Here is a 27992-nt window from a genome sequence, read left to right as displayed (position 1 = left end):
TTCCTTTGAAAGCTTTAATAAGCTGAAAAAGCATAAGGCAGAGAAGCAATTACTATTAATCTACATGGGGAAATTTTCAAGTGTTCCCAGACCCACAAAATACTCTCTATTAGGTTTTTTTTTTGATACTTTAGGACACATCTTGCTGATGGGTGCCAAAAATAAATGGAGATACGGCACGGGTGGTCACAGACACAGTTCAGAGCTCTGGAGGTTCCATGCTGAGATGCTGAGTGTCCTTCTGGGAAGGAGGTTAGTGGGGCCTCCGTTGCGGCTGGGGATGCGGACTGCTTCTGTCACCACCCTCTGCAAAACAAACACTGCATGCTGTTTTTGCTTTTTCCCTTTTTGGTAAAAGCAAAAATCCTCCTTGGATTTCCTTTGGTCAGTGAAGACAGGTCCTAACGTCGATCTCTTGTAAAAGTGGCAGAGTGTAAACTTTTGAAAAGTGGAAGCTACTGTATCATTGTTTGGGCCAACCTATTGGCTCACTGGCTCACTGCCAGATAAAACCCTTCAATTGCAAATTGTTAAATATAACAAATATTCAGTGAGCACAAAATCCCTAGATCAATGGGCTCTGTAAAGATGGACAATGAAGATAAGAAGCAAATGGGAACAAAACCGGAAAGACACCTCACCTGTGTCCCAGTCTGGCAGATGGACGATGGGAGGGGGTTGACCTAAATTTCTCCTGCAAGCCCTGACCCTGTGTGTTCTGCTTTGACCTGATTTCCCAGCACATGAGCAGACACAGGCTGATAAGACAGAGTCGGTGCATGAATGGTTCCATAGGATGTGATTTAAAAGTCAGTGTCAGAAAGACTTCACTGGGGCCAAGAAGCATCTTGAACATTGACGCTCCCAGACTCTTGAAGGCACCTGGCAAGGAATAGGAAAGGTGCGCCCCCCCCCAGCTCCTCACACACATGAGTCCCTGGGGTTATCCAGCAGAAGCCCAAAGGGCTTAGATGAAAGATGTCCTTTACATGAGGGGTCTGAACCCCATAGAGGAAGGAGCCAGATAAAACTGCCCTACTGGGACTTTGAGAAATGATGTTAAGATGATGGCAATAGCTACTGGTTATTGAGCCCTTACTAGATGCCAAGTACATTATCAATCTTATCTCATTTAGTCTCTCAACAACCGTTGGAGGCAGAGGTTGGCATTATCACTTTCTTCCAAATGAGGAAAGTAGAGGAAAGAAAGGTTAAGTAATGGGTTCACAGACACACAGCTTGTGTCTCACTGTCAGTCTAAGTGGACACAATACTCTAAAGCCCACCCACTTACAACGCCCCTCTGAAGGAAAGAAGCCAAATTTTTCTTATACCTGATTACTATACTTCAACCAACTTGAACCTCAGCTGATTGGACAAGGGGTCAGTTGGTCCCTCTGTAGGCTGGTCAGTAATCGTTGAGATAGCTGGCCTGGCAAAAGAGCTCTGCCAATAAGGTACTAGCTGACCAAGAAGATCCTCTACTGGGATGACCAGTGATCTACAGAGGAACTCAGCAAGCAGTGGATTATCTGCTCTGAGCTTAAGAAGAGGATACAGTAACACTGTGCCAAGATTTACTGTCCTGCTCATTCACCCAAATCCTTACTAGCTCTGAGCCACTGACATGTCAGTCCAGGACCCCAAGTTCTTCTGTCCACCTACCCCCTACCAAGGCAGGAGCCTACCACCCTATTCGGAGACCTGAGGCTTGGCTGCCTGGAGTCAGAAGGCCTGGCCACTCCAAAATGTGTAAAGTCTTTACACTGAACCCTGTTCCCATTATTTCTGCAGGCTCTGCTCTTCAGATTTCAGCAGCAGAGGACACAAAAGGGAGAATGAGCCCCTTTCTATTTGTCTGTTTGATGCTTTTTTTCCCACATAATCAGTTGCCATCAAAGTAACCATTACACTGTCGGCAATTCTGCTGGTGCAAGGCCCAGGAGATGGCCATTGGTGGGCACTTCTAATGGAGCTGGAGTTGACAGGCACAGCCTTGCAATATTGCCAGAGGAAGCAGAGGTGGAGCACTGGGTGATGAAAAAGGGACAGAGGTCATGAGTGCTGCAAAAAGCATCACCTGGTTGGTAGCGCAGTGGTAGTAGTAGAGGGGAGTGGAGGAACTCCATTTTTGTGTAATCCACAGCAACCACTTAAGTCTTCAACATGAACAGTTGAGATTTTAGTCTTTTTTATTTTATTTTATTTTATTTTATTTTATTTTTAATGAGAAGGTAGAGCCTTTACCTGATGAATGTCCTTGTAACTCATTAAAGGCCACAGATCTAGTAAGTGACGGTCAGAATTGAACCCATGTCTATGTAGCTCCAAAATCATTTTTTTCCTCCCAGTGCTCCCACCTCATTCCTTTAAGAGAACCCTCATATATTTTTTTTATTTTTTTTTTAATTTTTATTTATTTATGATAGTCACACAGAGAGAGAGAGAGGCAGAGACACAGGCAGAGGGAGAAGCAGGCTCCATGCACCGGAAGCCCGACGTGGGATTCAATCCCGGGTCTCCAGGATCGCCCCCTGGGCCAAAGGCAGGCGCCAAACCACTGCCCCACCCAGGGTTCCCAGATTTTAGTCTTATGTAAGGTCAGCTTATCGCTGAAACATCCTATCCTTTCAACTAGAATGCTACATTAAATCCCTTCCTTATAGAAAATCTGCTACTGCCATTGTGCATAAACTAGTTTTTCCAGATAAATCACTAGATTAATTAAATAGAAACCCTGCACAGGCTCAGGAGCATTCTGTGACCCTTTCCCTGCTCGTAGTGTAGAGGCTGATATTCATTGAATGTGTGCAGAGGAGTAGATTCAAGATCCAACAGCAGTTTCTTCTCTCTCTTCTACTAAAGACAGGGGCCTGTGCAGTTACATCTAAAAATTTTCAGGGAGTAAGATAACTAACCCTTCCTAGAAGAAGATCAGAAATAAGTTATTCATTTATATATATATAAAGATTTTATTTATTTATTTATTTGAGATACAGAGAGGAAGTGGAGGGAGAGGGAGGAGGAGCAGGGGGAGGGGCAGAGGGAGAGGAAGAAGCAGACTCCCCACTGAGCAGGGACCCCCCAAGATGCAGGCATCCCAAGACCCCGGGATCATGACCAGAGTTAAGGCAGATGCTCAACCAACTGAGCCACCCAGGCTCAGTCATTCTTTAACAACCCAGAATCTATGTTTCTGAGCACAGGCTTACCCACAGAATGTTAGGACATTCAGGGACCCCAGGGTATGCTCTCAGATTGTTTCCAGATAATTCTCTAATCTGAAGCCTTGAACCCTGGTCAGGGCCTTTGCTTTTCATTCACTAGGGAATTAACATATATTTACTGAGCATTCATTAAAGATTTTCAGGTTGTGAATTGTTAAGGCTGGGGCTGCCCTTTAAGAAGATTGATCTGTTGGGCAGCCCTGGTGGCTCAGCGGTTTAGCACTGCCTTTGGCCCAGGGCCTGATCCTGGAGACCCTGGATTGAGTCCTCTGTGGGCTCCCTGCAGGGAGCCTGCTTCTGCCTGTGTCTCTGCCTCTCTCTGTGTGTCTCTATGTCTCTCATGAATAAATAAATAAAATCTTAAGAATAAAATAAAATCAATTGGCATGTCTACTTTCTATGAATAATAGAAACTACATTTGTACCTTCCCAAGTTTTCAACCTTCCCCAAATGTTTAACACAGGCATTGTCATTCTCTCTCTGCGTTCAAAAGCACACAATGTATGTCTGCATTGAGATGCAAAGCAGACTTAAAAGTGTCACACATCATCCTGCCAGTTTATTTAACAAATGAGACCCACATGTTAGGGTCAGAAAAATAGAAAAATGGGACTACTCAGAATTTAGTTCATGAGACGATTTAACACTCGTAAACTAAATGTGTGGAGCACACATTTTGCAGGGTGAGTGCTACCAGCACTGCAAGGTTTTGAAAACACTCCCTCCCCAACCCCAGGATACAATTTGGTTCTCAGAGCAAAGGGACAATGTTGGTAGGTTTGTGTACTGCAGTTACACATAAACCCCTTTGAGGCACTGTGGGAATGGCCTTCCCCTCAGAAACACTTCAACAATGGTGCCTGCCTGTGGGGGCTGTGGAGCTGCAGGAAGCAGAATGGACTGAGAGTTAGTGAGAGGCAAATCAGAGTCACGCATGTTCAGACTTCAGAAGGAGTCTGACCGGGTCTCTTTTGGCAAACTGGCCAAAATGTAATTGACTTCACAAAGAAATACAGAATAATACCCTCCTGGGTTTGAGGACAGTTTGAAAGTTCTTTGGCTTCTTCCAAAGAATAACTTGAGCAAATATTTTATAAATCAGAGTCTCCTTAAATGCCAAACACTCTGCCTAGAATATTCTGTCCCTGCATATATACTCACACATACATGTGTGTATACATGTGAACAAATCCCATCGACACCCACCCCAATGCATTTTCATCCTTCAGGCCCCATTTTGACCAGATTATCTAACTTAGATGCCTCTTCTCTGTCCTGTATTCTTTGTCTTTATAACAATCATGTGCCCTTCCTCAATATCCTTACATTTACCCCAGATCCACATATATTCCTCAACTTATAATGGGACTGCCCGGCATCACAAGAGTATTAGATCATGTATTGCTAGCCCGAGAAAAGATCCAAATTCAAATTTGAAGCATGGTTTTCTCCTGAACACATCACTCTCGCACCATCATGAAGTCAACAAAATCTTAAATCAAAACATCTTTAAGCCGAGGACCATCCATGTACACATTCACATGCATGTATTTGATTACTACATGGTACATAACACTCATTACATGTTTGGTGAATGAATAAATGAGTAAATGGATAAAGAATAAAAGGACGATATCTCGTGAAGTTTTAAGAACGGAATGTTTTTGACCAGTAATGAGATCCTTAATGTTGATCTGAAGAGGAACTATTTTTTTTACTCTCTAGTCTTATACTTGGAGTCAAGGAGGGTGGTGGGGAGACAGGCCAGGGAAGAACCAATGGGTCCTACTCTTCTGAGAAAAAGGTAAGAATTTATCCCCCCACCCCTGGCCCCCTTCTTAGAGATTAGCCAGATAAGACTGGAGGATTTCCTGGACAGACCAGTTTACCTTCCCGAGGCAATCTGGTTCCCTGAAACTTGTGGCTGCTGGGTCTGGGGAGGGATGGGGAGGTGGGGCTTCTTGCTCTGAATTTCTGATGCACTATCAGCACAGACTCTTTTCTCACTTCTCAATTCTCCTTTATGAAGTGTATTTTCTCTAAGGGGAACACCGCTTTCTCTGGAGAACTATTAATTCCCAAGGAGTAAGCCATTGAAGACTGCATGGGAACACCCACTCATTTGCAAATTGGCAAAAGAGTCTCCCACAAAGTAGAAGAAGGCTTGATTCAGGGCTTAAAGGAAACAATGGAGTCCATTTAACAAAGCCAACATTTAATGAACTCAAAACAGTGTGCTTTAAAAAATAAGTTAATAAAGCAGCCTTTTAAACTTTAATGCATGCCTATTACCTTTATTTCTAAAGTACCATCTGTTACCATAGTAAGGGTTTCCTGGTTTGTTTATCATCAGGATTCATCACCTATATGATTTCTGACCGATGAATGAAAATGTTGGTTGGAATTTTGCAAATGGAAATCTTTTGGTGTCTGAATCAGCTTTCACAAATCATGCAAGACCTTCAAATAGAACAGATAATTTCTATTCCCTGGCAATTTGCAAAAAAAGACACTTGAGAGACAAGCTCACCTTTCAGATGAGCGCCATAAAACCCCCTTTACTGCATTCTTTTGAGATCCCAGGATTGTTCAAATCTTCCCATCAGTTTTGTGTGTGTGGTTTATGGAGAAATAGCAATAAGTCTCAGCGGGAGACATTTCTTTGGGATCCATCTCCCAGTGGCATCCCTTTGCCTGCATCCTCATCTCCAGAAGGGAGAGGGGTGTTGGAAGGCAGAGAGGGGATGGGGTGGGGTAGCAGAACAGTGGGATAATTACCAGGAAAAAATAGGAGCCTCCTACCTTTTATCAGAGCAAGTATCAAATACTGTTCAGCCCCAGTACATTTTGTCCTGTTCTGTTTCTTATGCAAATTCAACATCTAGTAAGCAGCCTGCCACAAAAGTTAATTCCACTTCCCCAACTTCATTCAACTTGCCCTTGAAAGGAGTATCATATACCTGATTGTTAGCTGGGCCCCTACATCCAAGAAATTGTAGGCGAGATCTTATCATTATCAGGCTTTTCTAGAAATCAAAAGCACCTACTCTTTGTTAAGGTGGGCTTCTAAAGAGAGAATTATTCCCATTAGAAATAATTCTAATGCCCAGAGTTCATACAGGAACACTATTGACATGTCTTCCCAACTTGAGGCTACCAACCTCAGACGAATAAACTTAATGGTAGCAAACCTTCACTGAGCACTTACTGTGGACCAGGCCTTGTGCTACGCAATCTACATGTATCATTTCTTTAGTCCCTTGCCACAGCCCTAGGCCATAGGAGCCCAAATTTACAGATTTAGAAACTGAAGGCTTAGAGAGATCAAGTTACTTGCCCAAGATCACACAACTGGAAATGTAACAGAGCCACAATCTCTGATTCAGAACCTGTGCTCTTAGTTACATGTGACATAATTCAGCATTGATGGCAATAATGTATATACTGTCCAGTGGTGACCCGCTCCTAATGGGCTCCCCTCTTTGGATTTCCCAAATAGAATAAAGCATAAAACAATGATGCTCTACCCCTAATAGAGGAAACCAAACCATGTCTATATAAACCAATTTATATCTTATTTAATACCCTAACACTATGTCATAGATATTATCATATCCTTTCAGGAGTGGAGGAAATTAAAACTCACAGAAGCTATGTAACTTGCCCAAGAACCCACAGCTAGAGAATGCTATGGGTGGGCCTCTGATTCCAAGCCAACAGCAGGGTCTATCTGCCCAAACTCACAGCATCTTGCAGGTGTTTATCCGACATTTCCACTGGGAGACAAGAAAGGTTTTCATTTCTACTGCAACACTTTCCTTGAGTGAACTCTGCCCTTCCAGGTCAGAGATTAGATGATCCTGTTGAACTGCCTGAGCCAAAGTTGGCTGAAAGGAAGGATATACTTGAAGATGTGTGAAAAGAATCTTCTTGAGATAGAAACAGGTATCTCAACATACATAGAGTAGCAATAGTGAGTTATTAGTGATGAACAATCATTATGTCGAATCAGAGGGGCCATTCTCTAGAAGCAAGGCTGCTTTTGGCCTCTGTGACCTGAGCTACTGGTTCATTCCTCTGCCAAGCATCATGATTTCCCCCCTTTTCCCTCCTCTCCATCCCACATTTCATCGCTACGCATCCCCCACCCACCCACCCAGTTCCTGGCACCACTGACATGTCTGTGTTTTCCCAGCACACGTATATGTTTGAGGCTCAGTAAATGTTTAAGAAAATGATAGAGGTAGAAATAAGGTAGGTTAGTGCGAAGCCTGAGGAAAGAGGAACTCAAAGAATTCACGCATACTTGTTAGAGTCCAGTGCCTTTTGTGCTCAAGAAGTAGTGCCTATAATGAACTGTGGAGATGAGTATAAACATGCTGGTGTTTCCAGGCCACATGAAACTTGATCCAAGTGTATGACTAAAAAAGTAATATGAACCATCCCCCTCCTCTCTTCAGCCCATTTGGTCTTTATCCATAAAATACATGCATGTCTGTTATATAATATAGATATGCCTCCTGTTACATGAAACTAGATACAACACGTTATGTACCTTTTTTTGAGAGGAACAAAAAAACCAACTCAGGGACATAGACATTTGCATGAAATTGTTAATTATATGTCCATGTAATCTATTATTTATTGTCTACTTCATAGCTTATAAGAGCCTTCATTTCATTGCTCTCCCACTCTGTAAGGTAAGCCCAGGGCTATGGCATCCATTTAGAGAGAAGGAAAGTGAGTTACAGAAATTTTTAATGACTTGCCACATGGCTACTTCCTTGTTTTCTTGACACCATCATTGTAAGACATACCACCAACTTAACAGTAGGTTTTTGGAAATAAAGAAACTCTATCGTGTTATGTATGCACGTTGCTTATAGAACACATCCCAGTGTTTCCATAAATTATGTGCTCTTGGAGGGAGGGATGGGTATCTTCAAACTAAGGAAATGTGGTAAGTAGCAAAACAATGATTTAACCCAGTATTCCAACTCTGAGTCATTGTGTATTGGTGACTTAACTTCTCAGCTACATTATAAAGCCCTGCCAAGCAGGGCATTTTTTTGTGTGTGTGTGCTTTTTATAACTGTCTCTTAAAGGGCTTTATGTAGTGGCTTCCATTGATTGATGAAAGAGTCTGTTTCCTCTAAAAACAAAAACTAAAACAAATCCTGATTTTTCATTCTTAAATTTCTGGGTGCTGAAGAATCTCATGCAATATATTCAGAAGCTTCACACAAGCAGGATTTTATTTGTTGTTTCCGTGGGATCTGGTTTGTTGACTAAGAATTGAATCATAAGATTACCTTTTTAAATTCCCTCTTCCAATATCACTGCTCTGGGAGACGAATAAAACTTCAAGAGCCTGGAGATCTAAAATAAGAGGTTATATTTCAGGATGAAGTTCTAGAGAAATGCCAGGATGACATTCTAGTTCAGAGTTTATTAAAAAATATTAGAGGGGACCCCCTTACCATGTTTATATTGACACAAACAACCTTTTTTGTTTGAGTAGCAGGTGTAACACTGTTGAACGTCGGTCTTCTTTAAAGTTTAGATAGCCTCCATATAAAGATAAGAACACAAGAAATAAAGCAAAGAAAGTAAGACATAAAGAAAGAAAACTGTCCCCTGGAGCCATGCAGAAATTAGTTTGCCTCCAATCAGAGTTATTTTTTGTTTGGGGGGAAGTTTTTATTCCAATCCTGGTTGAAGCAGTTAAAAAAAAAAGGTTTTTTCCAACTCTGTGAAGTAAAAGAAATTAGATTCAAGTGGCTGAACTTGAGCTTCCCATTGGATTATTGTGCAAGGTTTCCCTTTATTTCCCCCCACAGTGGATAATGCATGTTCATTGTGATTTATCTGGAGCCGGTTTCTTTTACACCCTCAGCTGATATAAAGTCGAGCGAGGACTGAGGTCGGAGATTTGGGGAGCATCTGGGAGGCAGCCTCTACGGTCCAGAGAGAATGAAACATTCGGGAACGTGAGCAACCGCATGTGTCATTGACGTTCCCAGTGGTAGGAGCCCCACTTTTTGCCTCTCAGCACAGACAAGGAACCATTAAGAAAGAGGGACAGAATTATTGATCTCCCTGGAAAATTTTCCCCCAAGACTGTGTGTGCTGCTTTGTTTTCATCTTGATTTTAACTTTTCGCTCATGTTTCTGACCTAGAATGATCGAGGCTCGGGCTCTCTGGCAGGACTGTGAACCTTTGGCCAGCTTGGTTTGGCCACCTGGCAAAGAGAGGGTTCTGAGAAGCGATGGTGATGAGGGCCTTTGTCCTGTTGGCTGTCTTCGCGGAAGCCTCTGCGAGATCTTGCACTCCGAATAAAGCAGGTATGCCCTGGGCTAGCCGGTCTTCCTGGAAAGGGAAGTTTCCTAAGACTCTTTGCAAAGCTCAGAGCTCTGTTTCTCTTTTCATCAAAATGCAGTATTGTAGCCACATAGACCCAGTGAAGCCTCCAGGCCCAGCCAGACTTTTCCCGTAGGAAACAACAGTGTAGTGGATAAACTTAGACTTTTTTAAAATTTGAAAATCCCAGATAGATGAATGGATAGATACATAAATAGACATAAAAATATTTATTTTCAATCAATAAATAATAATGTATTATAATTTCATAAATACATAATCTATTTCCTATTTGACCTACCGAATTTTTGTCCTGTGCCATAAATTAGGTTTCACAGTGCTACATATGAAATGGACATTTTTAAAAATTTTAAATGATGTGCTCACTTTCATGGGCATGCAAATTTGTATATATTTTTAAATTGAAATATATTTCTAATCCATTCAATCTGGCTTCACAGATATATCCCTGAAAATAGATGAAAGCTTAAAAGTAGACCAGTCTTGAGTACATATTAAGTATGGAGCAGATATCACAAAAATGTAACAGAAACTGTAAAGGCAGAGCTTCAGTGACTGAGGTTTAGGGAAAACATTCACCACAGTCATGAAGAATAGTGAGAAAAGTATTTTTAATCAACTGCTTTTCATGTTCAGGTGTGCCTAGAACCCACTGTTCTCTATGAAGATTAATATGATTTTCATATCTGATTTCAAACCCTGTGTATCCTCTTTCTAGATGTCATTCTTGTGTTTTGTTATCCCAAAACCATCATCACCAAAATCCCCGAGTGTCCCTATGGCTGGGAAGTGCATCAGCTGGCACTTGGTGGGCTGTGTTACAATGGTGTCCACGAAGGAGGTTACTATCAGTTTGTGATACCAGATTTGTCACCTAAAAACAAGTCCTATTGTGGAACCCAGTCTGAGGTAAGTCCAGGCCACCCAATGAGGAGTTGCTAAGATTACCCAACTGGGCCCCGAAAATAAGACATCTATGGCCCACCCGTAAAAAGAATTCACCAATTTCCATTTAAAAGCCAATCCTCACTTTTATATCCTGGGATGTTAGTGTTATTTAATTTATTTTCATCTGCCTTGTTTAAGTGACTCTTTGGATTTGAATTATATTCTCCTAATTTTGTGCCTGAACGAACGAGGCCACCTTCCATGAGTAAACAACATACATTTCCCATCTCCATCTTGCTTTGAGTTCTGAGCTTGGGCTCACAAGCTGCCATCCTTCCAGGTTAGATGGTGGGACTTCTTCTGACCAAGACTTTGAAGTAACTGGAAAGGCATTTTAAAGGAGTAACCAAAGTATAATACAATTCATAATTGGGTCTCGTAAAGTACCTGGGACAGATAATAATTGAAAGGAACCACATGCAACCTCTTGCCGAATGTCCTTGTATGACGAAGGAGACATAGGAGACCTCCCAGTAAAGTCACAAGCTGGGAGCCACAAAACCAGTAGGGGTGAGGTCACGAAGGGAGGCTGCTCTGCTGCTCACCCCTAGTATTCCTATTACCTTGACTGCAAAAAACTAGACATAAATGGGGTCTCATAAAATGAAAACAAAGAGCTCCCCAGGGTCACTTCCTCTTCCTAAAGTCCCCACAAGGACTGTGATTTAGAGACTCATGGACATGATTAACAGAATCATCATGTGTTTGAGTCTCCTGAAAGAGGGAACTAGAAATCATCTGTGTGGTCTTAGGCAGGTCACCTCTCACACAGATGTTTGAGATCCCTTCCAATTCCAGCATTCTGAAATCTTAGAGTTCAACAAGCCAGAGTTAAAAGTCACAGAAATACTGCTCATTATTGGAAAAGGGAAAAAACAAATAATGATGTAATGTTCTAGAAACAGGAGATGGGTGAAGGCATTCATGTAAGATTACTTGGATGGGAGAAATGGATTAACAAGTTGATACTGGGACACAGAGATCCTTTAGCCACTTCTTTTGGCCAGAAGCCGAATGGGTATATGGATTTCTTGTAAGTGTACAATCTTTGACCTAGATTATTCTAAATAATCTTAGTTGAACTTTTTGGTTAGTCAAGAACTCTGCAGAAATTCTCAGCTCACCACTGACACCTTCCCATAGGTCTGACCATCTTAGATCACTTTTCCCAGCCAACTCATTCTCGTCATGGGGTCCAAGGCCACCCTAACTGCCTTCCCTCTTTCTCCAGTACAAGCCTCCTATCTACCACTTCTACAGCCACATCGTTTCCAATGACAGCACAGTGATAGTAAAGAACCAGCCTGTGAACTACTCCTTCTCCTGCACCTACCACTCCACCTACTTGGTAAACCAGGCTGCCTTTGACCAAAGGTAAGTGGCTCTGAGCGTAGAGGGCTGGCTGCCTTGCGTGTGACGTGCAGTCCCTGACAATCAGGTATGTTTCAGTCCTTATGCAAAATTCTCTCCCCTTTCCAGAGTGGCCACTGTTCATGTGAAGAACGGGAGCATGGGCACATTCGAAAGCCAATTGTCTCTCAACTTCTACACTGTAAGTGGTCTCTGGGTTCTCATTAGTGCCCCGTGGCCTGTTCAGGAGATGATGGGATGCTTCCTCAGGATTTGCTCTTCCCTAATCTCTATGCAGAACCCCATTCTTGAATTCAAATGAAGACATCAGCTTTGGTCTACTTGTACCCCTCTTCAAGGACTAGATGCCACAGAAAGGTAGATTCATAGACTGGACAGAGGAGCCAAAAAAGGTGCCACAGGGATGTAATGCCTATGTGCCCATCTTATAAGAAAACTGAGGAGAGAGCAATCCTGTGAGTTGTCGAAGGTCAATAGGCAATAAGACAGACAACATCTAACTCTTAAGCCAGATTAAGTTTCCACTGCAACCCATTCCAGAGATTGATATTAGAGACTAGCTCCTGCTAAAGCATTTGGCACAGAGTTGTGACTTTCCTACCTGGGACAGAGCTAAGGAGAGAGGTCAGGGTTGCCCTCTGCTCCTTAGTTCTTTGGTATCCAAAGCCATTCAGAGAGTGGGCTTCCTCTTGGTCTAATTTGGGCATGCTGCTTCTATTGACATTGAAGTTAAAAGCACACTTTGATTTCTCAAAATAAAACTAAATGTGCAACAGCCATTAGCCCAGCTGCCCTTCTGTTTGGAAGGGGTGTTTTGTTTTTTAAACCTGCAGCTTCCAATGAGGAGGCATACTTATAGTGACACTCCAGTTGGCTGGAGGAAGATGCAGGCAGAAATAGAAACTTTTACATAGAACATTAGAACTGGGAGATATCCTTACAAGCCATCATGTCCAGCCCATTCGTTTCACAAAGGAAACGACTATATTACCTAGAACTCCACTGACCTTGAACTCTGAACTTGCTTTACCCGCTGCCTAGAAGCTACCAACCCACTGCCTAGAAGTTACCAATTCAGAAGGTGAGAGATCCTCTAAAAGGGATTTTAGAGTCACCTGGTCCATTTACAGACAAAGATCTGCAGCCCAGAAGGAGGAAATGATGTGCCCATGATTCCACAGGTAGTGTGAAGCAGTGCCCAGTCTAGCATACAGATCTCTCAGCTCTGCTCTCTGATGCTTACTTCCGATGAAGGGGATGGAGCTGAGGTTTCATGACCTCTATCTCGCGCTGGCCCCATTTAAGGCCCTGTGTCTAATTTCATATTCAAAAATTTGACTCTCTTTATGAAAAAGAACTCTATAAATTATAGAAGCTTTAAGGTCCCAAAGAACCTAGATCTGCTGCTGACCACACACCAGTAATGGTTAAGTCCAGAGAAAAGGAATCCCGTATAGGCCCTGGGCCTATAATCAGGAGGGTTAATGCAGTGTGGACCAGCAGGGGGATTAAAAGATGGCTACATCATTGCAGTAACTGATGAAGGCTATCCAGAGAGAAAAACAGGCTCACTTATCAACAACAGTCTCAGGGGACATCATGGTGATGGGTTGTCTTTACTACTGAGTCCTCGTCCAGATGTGCATGATTGTTATTTTAACCAGATAAAATTATAGATATGATCTTATGCTGATTTATGACAGCTTGTAATAGGCGCCAGGATTATCAAAAATCATCACCCATCATCAGCCATGTTGGGCTAAGTTTCAGACATAAATATCAAATCTTAGAATTGGAAAAGAAAATTTTTAAGAAGTAAAAAAAGAAGTATAGTCTCATCATCACCCACACCATCCTCTGGGCTGGATAGACAGACTTAACAGGACACTTCCTTGAACTGTTCTAGAAAGAGGCTAAGGCGTCCCCTGGGGCCCATCAAGACCTTTACAGGACCAATGACCTCAACAAAAAGGGGGTCTGATGTTGCAACAAAAACTTTTATACTGATCAATATTCTTACCATGGGCTTGGTTTCCTATGCCTGACCCATGAGACTGGTATTTTTCTTCTCCTCCCTCCTTCCGCTCTGAGAGCATTCTTGTGTGTTTCTGAAGCAACAGCTGCCCCCTGCATACATTTCCATCAAATTACCAGAGACAGAGCTGTGCCCTAGATTGCACAAAAGAATCAATGCACGGCTAATTGCTTAGGATTCCAAGAGCTCCGAATGCTGGACTCCAAAGCCACCAGTTCTACTCAACATGCTTCCTTTCTTCTCCGTCTACCCCCTCTCACTCACTCTTGCCAATAGCCCATAGTTGGTGTTCCTGGCGAAAAGTCATTTTGGTCCCCAATCCAAAATAAAGGAAGGTAGTCAGCTTGTAGAAGTAGACTATCAGTGTGCTTAAGAAAATAGTCTGCCATTGGCCCACTGGTTTAAGGTCTAGTTCTACCATTTACTAGTTGTGTGACATTCAGTAAGGCAGTTACCTCTTTGAGCCTTTATGTATTCATTTGTTAAATAAAAATAATAATAGCCCTTGCCCCATACATTTATTAGGAGGATTAAATAAAATTACTATTATTTTTAAAAAATATTTTATTTATTTATTCATGAGAGACACAGAGAGAGAGGCAGAGACATAGGCAGAGGGAGAAGTTCTTCTCAGGGAGCCTGATGCAGGACTCGATCCCCAGACTCAGGATCACACTCTGAGCGGAAGGCAGACATTCAACTGCTGAGCTACCCAGGAATCCCAATAAAATTATTTTTATAAAGCACTTAGCATACTACCTGGCACAAGATAAGTGCCTGTGAAAGTAGCCAAACTCATGATCACAGCCTTTGACTCCCTTTAAAATGAAAACTCTGAGAGCTCCTAGCACCACCAGTTACCTTTATAGGGTTGTTACCTTTGTACGGTTGTTACCTTTGTACCATCAACATCAGTATGGGATTAGGTTAACTTTTATACAATCGAAATAGTGTTAGCCATTCTCAGTTAAACCAAGACCAAGGAAGAGGCTTGGGATGGAACAAATGCAACAATAGAGGCCAAATTCATAGACTTCCAAAGCCAGAATAATCTTCAGAGGCGATCAACCTTGACCTTCCACCCAAAGTCCAAAGCCCTTCTATAAGATCGCTAGAGGGTAGGCTCCTTACCAAAGGAAAAGGGCAAGTGAGCCCTTCTCATTTTAGATCAGCATGTGAAATCTGATATCCCATTGGTCATGGTCTGTGTTCTGAAATAATACTGAGTCATGGTGTTGTTGATGGCCCTTCACCTATCTCAAGCTTATCTTCTCCAACATCACCCCACCATTGGTGCTCCATCATCCTACCCTTCCCTCTGAGAACGATCCAGTTGGCCACTGACCCTGCTAAAATGCAGAGCCCAGAATTGAAATATTATATTGTAGGTCTTTTCAGATCTCTGTGGGCCACAGTGGGTCAGGGGTGACCTTCTTATTTCTGAAAGATTCTGGGAACATGTAGAATAATATTAGCTTTGTGCAACTTTCTTTCATTTCTATTTCACATTGAGCTTGTGAGCAATACCAGCCCCCAGATCTTGCCCACGCGAACTGCTATTAAGCAGATGTACCCATCCTAACTGTGTCAACGGACTATTGTGACTCAATCTTTCCATCAAGTAGGGACTGGAAGGCTTGATTTTTCAAGCCCTGTGTTCTTCCATCTTGTTCCACAAATGAGTAGTTTATGTGCTGTCTCTATGTTTCCAGGAATGCCAAAACAAATGGTTTAGGTATTATAGGATGAAGTTATCTGGAAATAGATCTCTAACTTATGTTATAAAGAAAGTAGGAGGAAATCATGCTGAGAATTGCTTTAGCTATAAGGTGAGAAGTGGAGAAATTGACCAACAAAGTATTTTGTTTCAGAAATGGAATTAATGGTGCAGATTCTTCTCTACTTTGTAACAGAATCATACTAGCTCTTCTGCAAATACAGACATTATTCCAATATTCTGGTACCCCATTGGCTGGTCCCTGGAAGATGGGGCTGGGAAATGTACCTGCAGATAACCTAGGTCCCCAGGTTAGGTCTCACATTTGTAAACAGTCTCTTGAAATATGACAAATCTCAGAAAATAATTAAACACTAACAACCATTGTAAATCCGCTGCTTCAAATGCATAGTAAGCTAGTAAATCACTTATGATTAAGAAAAGAACATTATTGTTCAATTATTCCAACTATTGAAGTGGTGCAGGGGGTTGGCAGACAGGAATAAAAGAACTGACTTCTGAGCGATTGACTTGGAACCCTAGCCGGACCTTCAATCAGGGAAAATAAATGTGAGAGCCACTACAAGATAATTCTGAGGCCTCTCAGCAAATGCCCTGAATTGGACCCCGTTAGGGGGCTAAAGTCCATTGTAACTAGATATCCTTGCTGACACTGTTTACTCATTGCAGTTTTGCAAATCTCTAAGTCCATGAAACTCAATCTTTTAACTAATATCCTGGCTTAAGCCTTATGCATCTATTACATAAAGTCACCATCATAAAAACATTTCTCCAAGGCTGATGAAGGCAAAGGCCACTCACATTTTTCAGAAGGGGAAACTGAGGCCTAAAAGTCTGACTTGCCCATAATTTAGTGTGGGAACTAGGATTAGCCTAGGAACCTTGTCCTTCTGTCATGATGCTTTTGTCTCCAGAGGCTAAACTCACAGAGTAGCTAAAGGATGTTACTAAAGTTGAATGAAACTAAATGAATGGGTATCAGCCTCCTTTGGGTAAGTCAACGGACATACTATTTTTTAATAACTCACCCACAACTGCCTAATGAAGAGGCCAAGTGAAGACCCCACACACCACATCTGTGACCAAAGGCTGCAGTTTCTGTGCTCAGATTGTGGTCATGACTCCCTACTGTACTTGGAGTTGCAACCACAGTCTCTGGGTTCCAACTCCATAGCCTCTCTCACTTCACTACCTACCCCTCTCACTTCCTACCTTCCCCCACCCCTTTGCTTACTCATGCTCCAGCATATCGACTCCTTGCTGTCTTGCCAGCTTGTCTTCCCAGTGCTTTGTTTTGGCTGGAGCATTCTTCCAGAGATGCCTGCATATATTGTAGAAGCATTTCTTTGTATCAATACTTAGCCTAGAAGCACAGGCTTCCTTGCTCCCTTCAAGTCTTGGCTCACCTATCACAACCTCAAGGAGACCTCCTTAACTGCTACAGTGTTTAAAGTTGCAGCTTACCCATCCTTGCACTTCCAATTTACCCTACTCTCCTCTACATGTGTTGCAGTTTTTCTATATAGTGTACTACATTCTATTCTAACATGTTATATAATTTACTTGCCTAATGTCTATTGTCTGCATCCCTTGCTGGAATGTTAGGTGGTTAGAGACAGAGATCTTTACTTTGTTCCCAGATGTATCTCAATATACAGGATATCCTGACATAGAGACTATCTCAAACAGAGAGCAGCGCCTGACACATAGTAGGTTATCAGTAGGTTACTGCTGTTGCCATTGTTGCTAACTGTACTGGAATCAGATCATATGCCCTCTGACCTAGGCTGGAATATCCTCAGGCACATAGTGGAGGTGAGCAAGGGCAAAACAAGGTTGTATATGTTCTATCCCTATTTCCATGGGTGATTAAGTGAAGCTCAGTGCTTCAGCATTCTTGGATTCCACCTTTTTTCTGTCAGCCAAATCTTGTTCCTCACCGGCATATGTCCCCTTGTGGCCAGCAAATCCAGAGATGTGATTCCCTCATCCCTTCTCAGATGGCACCAGCATCCTAGGAGGTATAGCTTCTCTAGTCCTGGAGGGTCTCACTGTGGTCTCATGTGCCTGAGCCCCCCACCCCACCCCACCCCAGTTCATCTGCTCCTGTCACACCCATCTGCTCAGTCTGAGAGGTCATAATGCCCAGTGTCAATTTCCTTCCAAAGAATGCCAAGTTCTCCACTAAGAAGGAAGCCCCCTTTGTCCTGGAGACATCTGAAATCGGTTCAGATCTGTTTGCAGGAGTAGAAGCCAAAGGATTGAGCATTAGGTAAGTATATTTCCTCCATATTTATATTTTTAAAGCCAAAGAAAAGGAAAAAAGATTAGCCAAGAAGCTTTAATTACCAGATGTTTCTAGGCATACAACCCTCTGGCTCAAAGTTATGCATTTTATTTCATTTCCAGGTTTAAAGTGGTTTTGAACAGCTGTTGGGCCACACCATCAGCTGATTTCATGTATCCCTTGCAGTGGCAACTCATCAATAAGGGGTAAGTCCCGTGCCCCAGAACACAGTGCTGAGAAGTGGGGTCAGGCAGATCTGGGGCTACTTTGGCTTGGGATAGCTTGGGAAGGAGAGATGAAGCCTCTTAGGGTCATACCGTGACACCCTCTGTGCTTCCAGATGGAGTACTGATACAAGCAGACATTTATATAGTGCTTTCTGGGTACCAGGGGCAGTTCTGAGAGCTTTATCGTGTATTATTAGCCCATTTGCCTTACAAGAGACAGTCATTACTACCATCTCTCTTTTCTAGGTGAGGAAACTGAGGCACAGAAGGGGTTAAGTAATGTCACATTCTTAGTGTATGTGTATTCATGGAGAAGTATTTATGGAGAAATCAAATCCAATTAGTCTGTCACCAGCACCCTGATGAGGACTAAATTAGATAATCCATGTAAAAAGTTAAGCATGTAGTACCTAATCAGTATACAAACGATTTAAATAATATCATTGATTTTGTTACTAATTCAGGAGATAGTTGGGAGTTATTAAAATTTTTTGACTAGAGGATGAAAGCATTGGGATTGTACAAAAGAAAGATGATTTTGGAAGTCATCCATGGGGTGATTTAGAAGCAGTACATGGGAGGTGGAAAGACCAAATTAGAGGGCATGGCCTGAACTGATATGCAGCCAAGTAAATGGAAAGGTCATCCATGGGAGGAAGAAACCATCAAAATTTAGCAACCAATCAGATATGGGGTGGAGAGAAGAACAGGGCAAGAAGCCTGAGAAATATGTGGCTTCTTTACAAATCAGTGGGTTGTAAAGGTGAGGAATTGTTTGTTGTAGGGTAGAAGATTCTGGATAAATGTGTTGGGTTCCCCTTGCATTCAGGGATGACATGTGGAGCTTAAGATACCAATTTTCCAGAAACACTTAGAATCGTAACTTGGGAAAACAGAGGACAGTTTGAGCTAGACTGAGATGTGGGCATCATCCACACAATGAACTATAAATATGAAAGAGACCGTTCCCCAAACAGACCGGTGTGCCCATGTTGCTGCCAGAACCCTTCAGAGCTAAGTAAACATTGGGGCCAGGGACAAAAATGATTAGATAACAAAGGTGGAGCCAACTTGGACCTTTAACTATTTATTTTTACTTAACAAACACTTATATAGCACTTGCAACATACCAAGCATGTTCTAGGTAGGGGCCTTACAAATATTATTTTCAATGTTATCAAACCCCCTATAAAGTAGGTAGCATACTAAGCACTATCTTATAGAGGAAAAGTCTAAAGGATAGACAGGTTCAGAAACTTGCCCAAAGTCCAGAGATGGTCAGGGGATGGATGATCTGGGGTTCAAACTCAGGCAGCATTATTTACTAAGCGATGTAGATAGGACAGGTCAGCAGAACCACATCTAAACAACCTAGCAAAGCTTCCTGCAGAAATAGTAGCTTAATTTGGATGTCACACCTGTCACTGAAGGATTCATTTAGGGTCTGTTGACAATGGTGCGATCAAATGACTTCAGGGAGATTGTGAAATAAATTCTTGACCTACAGGGACCTGAAATTATGATCAGGCATTGGGAACCTCTCTCAAACAATAGCTGCAACCGGGCAAAGTCTCGGCCACACCATGGAAGCATCTCCCTGCAAATCGCTCTGGTACTTCCAACCTGCAGATGTACAAGATGGCAGAAAAAGGAATGCTTGTGGCTTTGTGGTGGTCTATACAGGCAGTCTGCAGACTCTAGTGTGCATAGGAATTACCTAGGGTGCTTGTCACACATGCAGGCACACAGTTAACCTACCCCATCAGAGGGTTCCCGGAGAAACCCTGAGAACCTGTGTCTACGCAGAATAAAATTAAAGAAGCCCTCATCCCCTCATCTAGTTCCACTTTCTGCCTAGCTAAAATGGCCCCTTGAGGTTGGAGATACACAAAAACCAGTGCCAAGGGGAGGGATGAGAAAATCCACTCCCATAACCTCCCAGAAGTTTTGGTTCACACTGGGCCCTTTTGGAGGAAAACCCAGTTTTCAAGAGTATATGGAGAGGTTAGAAGAGTTATATTATTAGGAATTTTAATCTGATGTGGAGAAGACTCTTGTGGTGATGTTGTAAGAGTCACCCTTGGGCCTTCCACCATCCCAAGATGTCTGTCACAGAGGGGCAGGTGCCACAGCCAGTGACAAGAGGCAGCGGAGCCAAGACATCTAAGCCTGCCCAGGCCTTGCCTCCTCACCACCCCCAGAAAGCTCTGTTTACATTGTTTTCCACTGGCTGACACCATGCCTTGGACACTCCAGCTGCAAGGAGCTATTTTAAGGACTCACATCTTGAGTTCATACAAGGATCTCAGGTTTATTGACCAAATGATCCTCCAAGGTCTTGTTTCACAACTTGGAAAATGCCTCCAGCTCTGTCATTGCTCAGAAGTCACCACAAACGTGGCCAGGCTTCTGACCCCTGGTCCAGATATAAGATAGACTGTTCACTTCTTGTTTTAATCACTAACTGACAGAGTTGACATTCCTTCAGCCCTATACTTCTAATTTGCCCCCTAATGTCTGGTTCTGATGGAATGTGTGGAGGAGGGCACATCTCAAAGGCTCTCAGATAGCTGGAGGGATCTCTGGTATATGTACCCTGAGTTGGATTGACAATGGAGTCAGAGAGATGCTCTGGGAGGGGCATCAACTTTGGAGTCCACTGTGGTGCTGTCCACTGGTCTTAAGCTTTGGGACAGACTGTGGTCTTCCCTGTCACCTGCAGACAACAATCCCCAAGTTCATGTGGGCCTTACTGTACATTGCCCAGAACGATCATGTCAGGTCCCAACATCCTGCTAAATGTCTGGCACTTAACTAGAGAATTAGCACATGTTTGGTAAATGAAAAAGTATTTTGATTAAACCAAGTTTTTTTTGTTTTTTTGTTTTTGTTTTTGTTTTTTTTAGTCTCAATGCCGTTGACATTATTCGGGGCTGGATCATTCTTTTTTGGGGACAGGGGGCTGTCCTGTGTATTGCTGTGTGATGCTGTGTAGCATCCCTGGCCTCTACTGACTACATGTCAGTAGCATCTCCTGACTAGCCATGGTGACAATACCAAATGTCTCCGGGGCGGGGGGGGCGGGGGGCAAAATGGTCCCTAGGCAAGAACCATTGACTTTGACAAACACCCATCTGTGTCATTATTTTTGCTATTATTATCAATGATTACCTTTGGGATTTTGGAAATTCCCAAATACTACATTTTCATTATAGAGAATTTGGGAAAAAATATGAGATATAAGAAGAAAGCAAAAACCGTCCATAATGGCACCACTCCATAATGGCCAGCATTAGCATTTAGAGGGCATTCCTCCAGTCATTTTTTGCCCTGTGCCTGTATTAAAAATATGACCAAATTTTTACAAAGGTGACTATATAATATAGAATTTAAATAACAACATAAATCCAAACTCCCAGTGGCAAACCCTCACAGTGTACACAGAGAAATATGTTATATATGGCTTGGCTGAGGTGGCTTTGTCAGTACTTCGGGAAATGCAGTTCTCAGCACCAGTGTCTTTATCTTGTACATATACAGGAGTCGGTCCATGTCCTGGTCTTTCAGACAACTTCATCTCTCAGGGATTTCTGTTTTTTGGGGACAGAGGTATGGTGACTTACCAGGTGTGCGTCTTCTCATAAGTCACTCCCCTTCACCCCACGGTCCCCTGTCTATAGAGTGAAGACTAGCACGCCCATCCCATAGCTCCTCAACTTGACCTCATATCATAAGGATAGGCAAGGCGCTGCCAGTCGAAGTGCTTTGTAAGGGTAACGTGCTGTATAGAAGCCCAGGGAAGTGTTGCTGCTGTCTGTGAACTTACCTCAGGTTTTGCTGGAGTTCATGAGCTAATTTTTTCTCCCCTCACCCTGTCTGCTCCAGCTGCCCCACAGATGAAACAGTCCTCGTACATGAGAATGGGAAAGACCACAGGGCCACCTTCCAATTCAATGCTTTCCGGTTCCAGAACATCCCCAAACTCTCTAAGGTTTGGTTACACTGTGAGACATTCATCTGTGACAGCGAGAAGCTCTCCTGCCCAGTGGTGAGCCACTCTCTCCAGAATGAGAATATGACCTGAGGTGGGGGCGGGGGGTATTTGAGAAGCTGTATTTTTAGCTGGGAATTGTCACCAGATCAGCATATGTGCATGCTGAGGGCATTCTGGAAGAAAGGGCACTAGGTGTAGGGGCAGACAGGCTCTGTCCACCCTGCCACCAACAAGCTACATGGTCTGGCATATGTCACAATCTCTGGAGCCTCGTTTTCTCATCTTTAAAGACAGTGGTGATAGGTCATGATGGCCCTTCTCTTTTCAGAGAGTCATATTAAGTAAAATGAGCACAAGAACAGACATGGAAATGCTTTGAAAAAGTTAAAAGTGCAAGGAAAATTCAAAACCTAAGTGGTAGCAATAGGTGCTGGATGGAAGGCAAAAGGTGGGTATTTTTAGCTCTTGCCTGGACAACATAAGGGTCCGTTTCTGAGACCTGAAATGAGCCAGAGAGATGCTGCAGAAATTCCCAACACCACTTAATGCTGAACTGACTTTGTGAGAGGAAGGGCCTAGTTCACAGCCATGTTCAGTGCAGCCCAGGCCAGGGACCAGCTTACCCTCCACATCTGAGAAGCTGCTGCAGACTCCACCAACATGCATAGCGAGTTCAGGTGGGAGACAGTTTTCCATAGCAGCCAGGTGTGAACCTGGTCCTTAGGGCTGTGGTTCCACAGTGTGGTCGGGGCAGCTTCAGCATCACCTGTGAACTTGTTAGGGATGCAAATTCTCAGGCTCCCCAGACCACCTGATTTGGAAACACTGTGTAGGCCCAGAAATCTGTGATTTAACAGCTGCTCCAGGTGACTCTGAGGCATGCTCAGGTTTGAGAACCACCTCCTTAGACCTAAAAGTGATAAATTGCGAACTGTTGCCTGCTGTATTTGGAGACCCCAGTGAGAAGAACACAGTGTTTCTGAAAAAGGACACCTGCTCACATAGCCTGTAGTAACCAATCGAACAAAGATTATAATCTCTAGTTCTACCCATTTTTTATTTTTTGGCCAGAAAATGGTCACATAGGAGCACCATAAAGAGGAGGGAGCAGAGAGATATTTCACAGTTGATGAAAGGGTAATTATTGGCATTACATTTTAAAAAGAAAATAAAGTGAACCAGAACATATTTTCCAAGTGTCCACCTCTCAGACCACTGCAATGAGAGTCACTGCAGGTAACAAGGTAAAGCTTTGTCCTTTTCCCAAGTTAGAGAAGGGATGAAGATACCACTCTGGGAAATAATAAATAAATAAATAAATAAATAAATAAATAAATAAATAAATAAATAAATGACAAATAAGGTAACTAAGATCTGTTGACTGAAGAATTTTGACTCTGTCAAGTGTGGCATTCCTGTTTTTAATCTGTGGTCTTTCTCTTTCCTCCCCTGTGCGCATTTCTCTTGCCACCCACCCCCATCTTCCACTCCCCTCCCCTGTCCTCTGCTGTTGCTGGGGTTCTTCAGACCTGTGACAAACGGAAGCGCCTGCTGCGGGACCAGACAGGGGGCGTCCTGGTGGTGGAGCTCTCCCTCCGTAGTAAGCTTCTGGGTTTCCCCCAGTGGTTGAGTTCACTCTGGGCTGCGTCCACAGGCACAGCCGCTTTGAGCATTTTCACTGAATTGCCAAACCAGTTGTGCCTGTAGACACTACCCTCACCTGCGACTCAAGGCTTCCCACCTGGGGGGCGGGGACGCCATAGCTCACGCCAAACCAAGTTGAAGTTTGCTGACTACCCTGAAACTCTTCTAATCTGCAGCCTAAACCCCAGCACCCCCAAGGAATTAGGAAGTGCTGAGCCTCCAGGCAGAGCATGCAGTCCAGGATAATGGCAGACAATGAGATGTACTGGGAACAGCCCGAGCAAGTCAACCAAACTTCAGCGTGCCCGCCCTGGGCTGGGCTGGACACTGGGGTTTCAGAATTCAAGGAGACCCACATGGCCCTTGTCTTCAAGAACTTATCATTTGGCAAGGAGAGAGCTGCTCAGTGCCAGGAGAGAGGGAGCTGACTATCAGTGGTGGTGGAGGAGGCAGGGTGCATTGGGAGTTCATGGCCAGGTGATACACCCGAGTCTGGGGCCTAGGGAAGACCTGTGTGGGTCATCTTTCAGCCTGACCTGAAGAGTGGTGTGACATGAAGGGTGAGCAGGGACTGGGAAGGCTGGGGCCTTTAGTAGCTGCACATCTTAGAGGAGAGTTGCTAAACCATGACCAGGGGCCCAATCCAGGCTTCCACCTGCTGTTTTCTGGCCTACAAGCTAAGAACGGTTTTTACCTTCTTATATGGTTCCCAAAAAAATAAAAGAATGATATTTTATGACACAGAAAAATGATTTGAAAGAAAATTTCAGCTTTCTCTAAAGTTTTATTGGAACCCAGCCACACGTGTTCATATAGATATTGTCTCCAGATGCTTTCACGCCACAATGGCAATGTCAAGTAGTTGCAATAGGGACCATATGGCCCATAGCTGAAATATTTACTATCTGGTCCCTTCCAGAAAGTTTACCAACCCCTGCCTTAGAAAGCCAAGGAGAAAATGGTTTTCTTCTTCTTTCAAAGAAGATTTTGTGAACCCTGCTATAAACTTTGCCCTAAAGGCAGTGGGAAACTGTTGGTTTAATTAGGGGAGTATATGGTCAGGTTTGTATTTTAGAAACATTTATCTGAGGCTCTTCCATGATCTTTTCTTAAACCTTCAGCTTTCTCTCTCTTTACTTATTACAGGCAGGGGATTCTCCAGTCTCTATAGCTTCTCAGGTAAGGAAAAGAGGCACCTCTGGGAAGTGTCATGGAGCAATGCCTTTAAAAGGTAGATATGTGTTTTCAAAGAAGCTTAGCTTTGGCCCCAGCAAAACTTTTAGGAATTGAAAGTTGCTCTTTAAAGCACACCTGATTGGGACAGAGGGGCACAGAGGCAGACAGATGTCTCTCCAGCCATCCCCTGAGCTCTGCAGGAAGGGTGGGGCTGGGGATAAATTGGATGAAGCAGAATTGGGTCCCACCTCTCAACAAAAGCAGCACCAGGGAGATTTGCTTGGGTTCCTGCATTTAGAGAATGTGATTTTCAGTGATGTGTTTTTTCAACAAATATTTCTGAGTCCCTGCTATGACTCTGCCCCTGACCCTCATTAACTAAATGGCCTTGGGCAATGAACTCACCCTTCCACTCCCCAGTTTCCTCTAAGAAATTAGGCTAATCATTGCTCCTAACATACATGGCTGCTGTATGGACTAAATGTTACAACGAAGGGCACCAAAGAATGCCCTGCATGCAGCAAACATCCAGTAAGATTGGCCATAATTACTCTTCTAGGCAGTGGAGCTCCTGCAGAGAGAAATAGGCAAGGCCTCTGCGCTTCCCAGTCATAGTGTGACACGTTGGAGTGGGGGTAGAGGAATGATTTAGATAGCAGCCAGGGAAGCCTCTCAGAGGAAGAAACATTTCAGCTAAGACCCAAGATCTCAACTTAATGATAAGGAGAACAACTATGTGAGGAGATAGGGTAAGACAGTTCTACTTATTAATAAACTCACAGATGTAGACTTTGCTCTCCCAGTTACAGGAAATCATGGAAACCAACTTTTTAAAATTCTAATCCCAGATCCTCATTTCTAAAGGAAGTTCTACAGCAAAAGCCCTAAGGTGAAATGTGCCATCACCGTGTTACCCATATTCAGATTCCCATCTGTCAGAGGTCCACAACCTAGGTTAATCTGTTGGGTTCCTTGCACTGACAAAACCGAGCTCCCGAAACCCCAAAAGATAAACAAAACTGATTTTATATAAAATGAAAACTTTATGAGATTTTTATGAGAATCTATTTAATGCCCAAGTTGACTGTTTTGTTGAGTTAACTCTTTGTTGTGCTGTCCTTGCTCCATGTAAACTTTCTCTGTCTGCTTTCCTGTCTGACTCACAGATGTCCTCTATCACCTCATCGTGATGCTGGGGATTTGTGTCGTGTTGTAGGAGATCGCCAGAAAGGCGGTGACATCTCCTCCACTCAACATCATCTCCTCTGTCTGTGACAAACTCCCATGTATCGTGCTGCCAACAAGAACAAACAGAAGAGCGTACTGTTGAGATGCAGAGAACAGTGCTTTGCCAATTACGTGTTCCAATAATTTTTGTGAAATTCAGTGATGGTCTTTGGTGCCCCGATTCCTCTTGTGACTTCCTGTGGCTCTGAGATCCTGCAGTTCTTCTCCTGCAGCTGGTGGAGTCTCCTTTCCCCATGCTCAAGTCAGGGCTGCAGTGGACTCCTGTGAAAGCTATTCTAATTTTAAAAGACTAGCACACCCAACCAAGCACAGCTGAACATTTTGAGGAGAATGTAGGGCATAACCACAAAGTCAGTGCTAAGTACAGAATGCACCGGAATAGCCAACTTTGCCAAGGGGGGCCTTTGTCATTGATGTTGCACAATGCTTATTTAAGAACCAGGGTTTAGCTACCAGGCAGGGGTTCCCATCGTTCAAATGATGATGTGGGAATCAGAGTGGAATATAACAGTTTGGCTCAAACTTGAGTATTATAAAGGAAAACAATTCTTGAGAGGCCCCTAGTGCTAACCTAATTTGTCTTTATTACAGTGTTTCTTAAATATGTATAAACATTATATACATATTAACTCATTTTATAGGTGATATAGATTTCTAAAATCAAAAGAAAATTACAGATTATGTAGTAATAAGGCTACAAAAAAGAATAATATCCACATTAACATAAATTTAAGATCATAATGTGGCATTGATTAAATGAAACTGCTACTGACACACGACATCTGTGACAGGTCCTGTGAAGTCTGTCAACCCAATCCTACTGTACACCTTATAATGTTCAATGCTCTCACCATTTTTCTTTCTATTCGATCTAAGAAATTTTCATCTGTGCAGAATGGTCTGACCTCATTTAGTCTCTAACAGTTAAGCACATATTTGTTTTTGTCTCCTGAACTTGATTGTTAGAATGGAACCTACCAAAAGACTCAGAAACGCAACTGCAAAAATGGCCATGGTGCCACATCCTGGTAACACTGCCACCCCAGTGATCCAGAATGCACTGATATGAATGATTTACATTGTCAATAAAATAAAAACTGAATGAACCAATCCTCTTAGACAGTTAACTGGCAGCTCGAGGATGCACTGCTGACCCCAGAAGTTAGAATGTGATAGGAAAAGCCAGAGCTCTAAGTTTTTTTCTTAGTCTTGTACAGACTTACTTAGTGGGCTTATAATTTGAAAACACATCAGTTTGTATCTCTGTGTTTAATATATTTGAGGAGTTTTGAGATCTGTAGTTTGATGGGTCTTTTATAGCTGTGTTATGGAACTCACAAATTCAGTTAGTTCCCAAATTTCTGGAAACACGGAGTACATTTTTGTGGAGCAACAGACTAGATTTAAATGACTCAGTGTAGTCTAAACTGGTCTCAAAGATGGAGCTCCAACCAACTGGGGTCTCTTCTTCTATAAAAATCCAGAATTTTTATAATCAGGAAGGACAGAAGACATATTGTGTGGTTCTAATCAAAAACTCTTAAATAGCATACTTAGAGCCATAATCAAATCTTTGGCATGTCAGAGTAAAACAATGTTATATTAGTTTTGCTTTATTTTATCATAATGTTTAATGATCTTGTATTTCCACCTGGTACTATGGAATAAATAAAATGCCTTAAAATAATAACCTATGACTACAGCTCACGGTGTT

General features: G+C 42.9%; 1 protein-coding gene and 1 long non-coding RNA gene across 5 annotated transcripts in view; one reads left to right on the top strand and one right to left on the bottom strand.

Annotated features, from left to right (window-relative positions):
- The window catches only part of LOC121485620, a 35149-nt gene extending 12985 nt beyond the window's left edge, over positions 1-22164 (bottom strand). For both annotated transcript variants that reach the window (XR_005986332.1, XR_005986331.1), the window contains exon 1: positions 22043-22164. This is a non-coding gene — a long non-coding RNA (uncharacterized LOC121485620). The remainder of the gene's footprint in view (positions 1-22042) is intronic.
- TECTB (tectorin beta) lies at positions 6-27966 on the top strand. Of its 3 annotated transcripts, none has more exons than XM_041746237.1 (11): positions 6-252; positions 9409-9573; positions 10329-10519; positions 11790-11932; positions 12008-12110; positions 17871-17974; positions 18112-18195; positions 22102-22264; positions 23738-23810; positions 25001-25033; positions 26197-27966. In XM_041746237.1, exons 2-11 carry the CDS (start codon positions 9498-9500, stop codon positions 26244-26246), a joined length of 1020 nt encoding a protein of 339 aa, XP_041602171.1. In that variant the 5' UTR covers positions 6-252; positions 9409-9497; the 3' UTR covers positions 26247-27966. The 3 variants fall into 3 exon arrangements, with proteins under 3 accessions (XP_041602171.1, XP_041602170.1, XP_041602172.1); XM_041746236.1 differs by lacking the exon at positions 6-252 and adding an exon at positions 8942-9253; XM_041746238.1 differs by lacking the exon at positions 6-252 and adding an exon at positions 9014-9253 and having other exon boundaries at positions 12038-12110.
- Positions 27967-27992: the final 26 nt, after the last annotated feature.

The sequence above is a fragment of the Vulpes lagopus genome, chromosome 2 (assembly GCF_018345385.1).
Source record: "Vulpes lagopus strain Blue_001 chromosome 2, ASM1834538v1, whole genome shotgun sequence".
Taxonomy (NCBI): domain Eukaryota; kingdom Metazoa; phylum Chordata; class Mammalia; order Carnivora; family Canidae; genus Vulpes; species Vulpes lagopus.
This window is presented reverse-complemented; position numbering and strand designations above follow the sequence as displayed.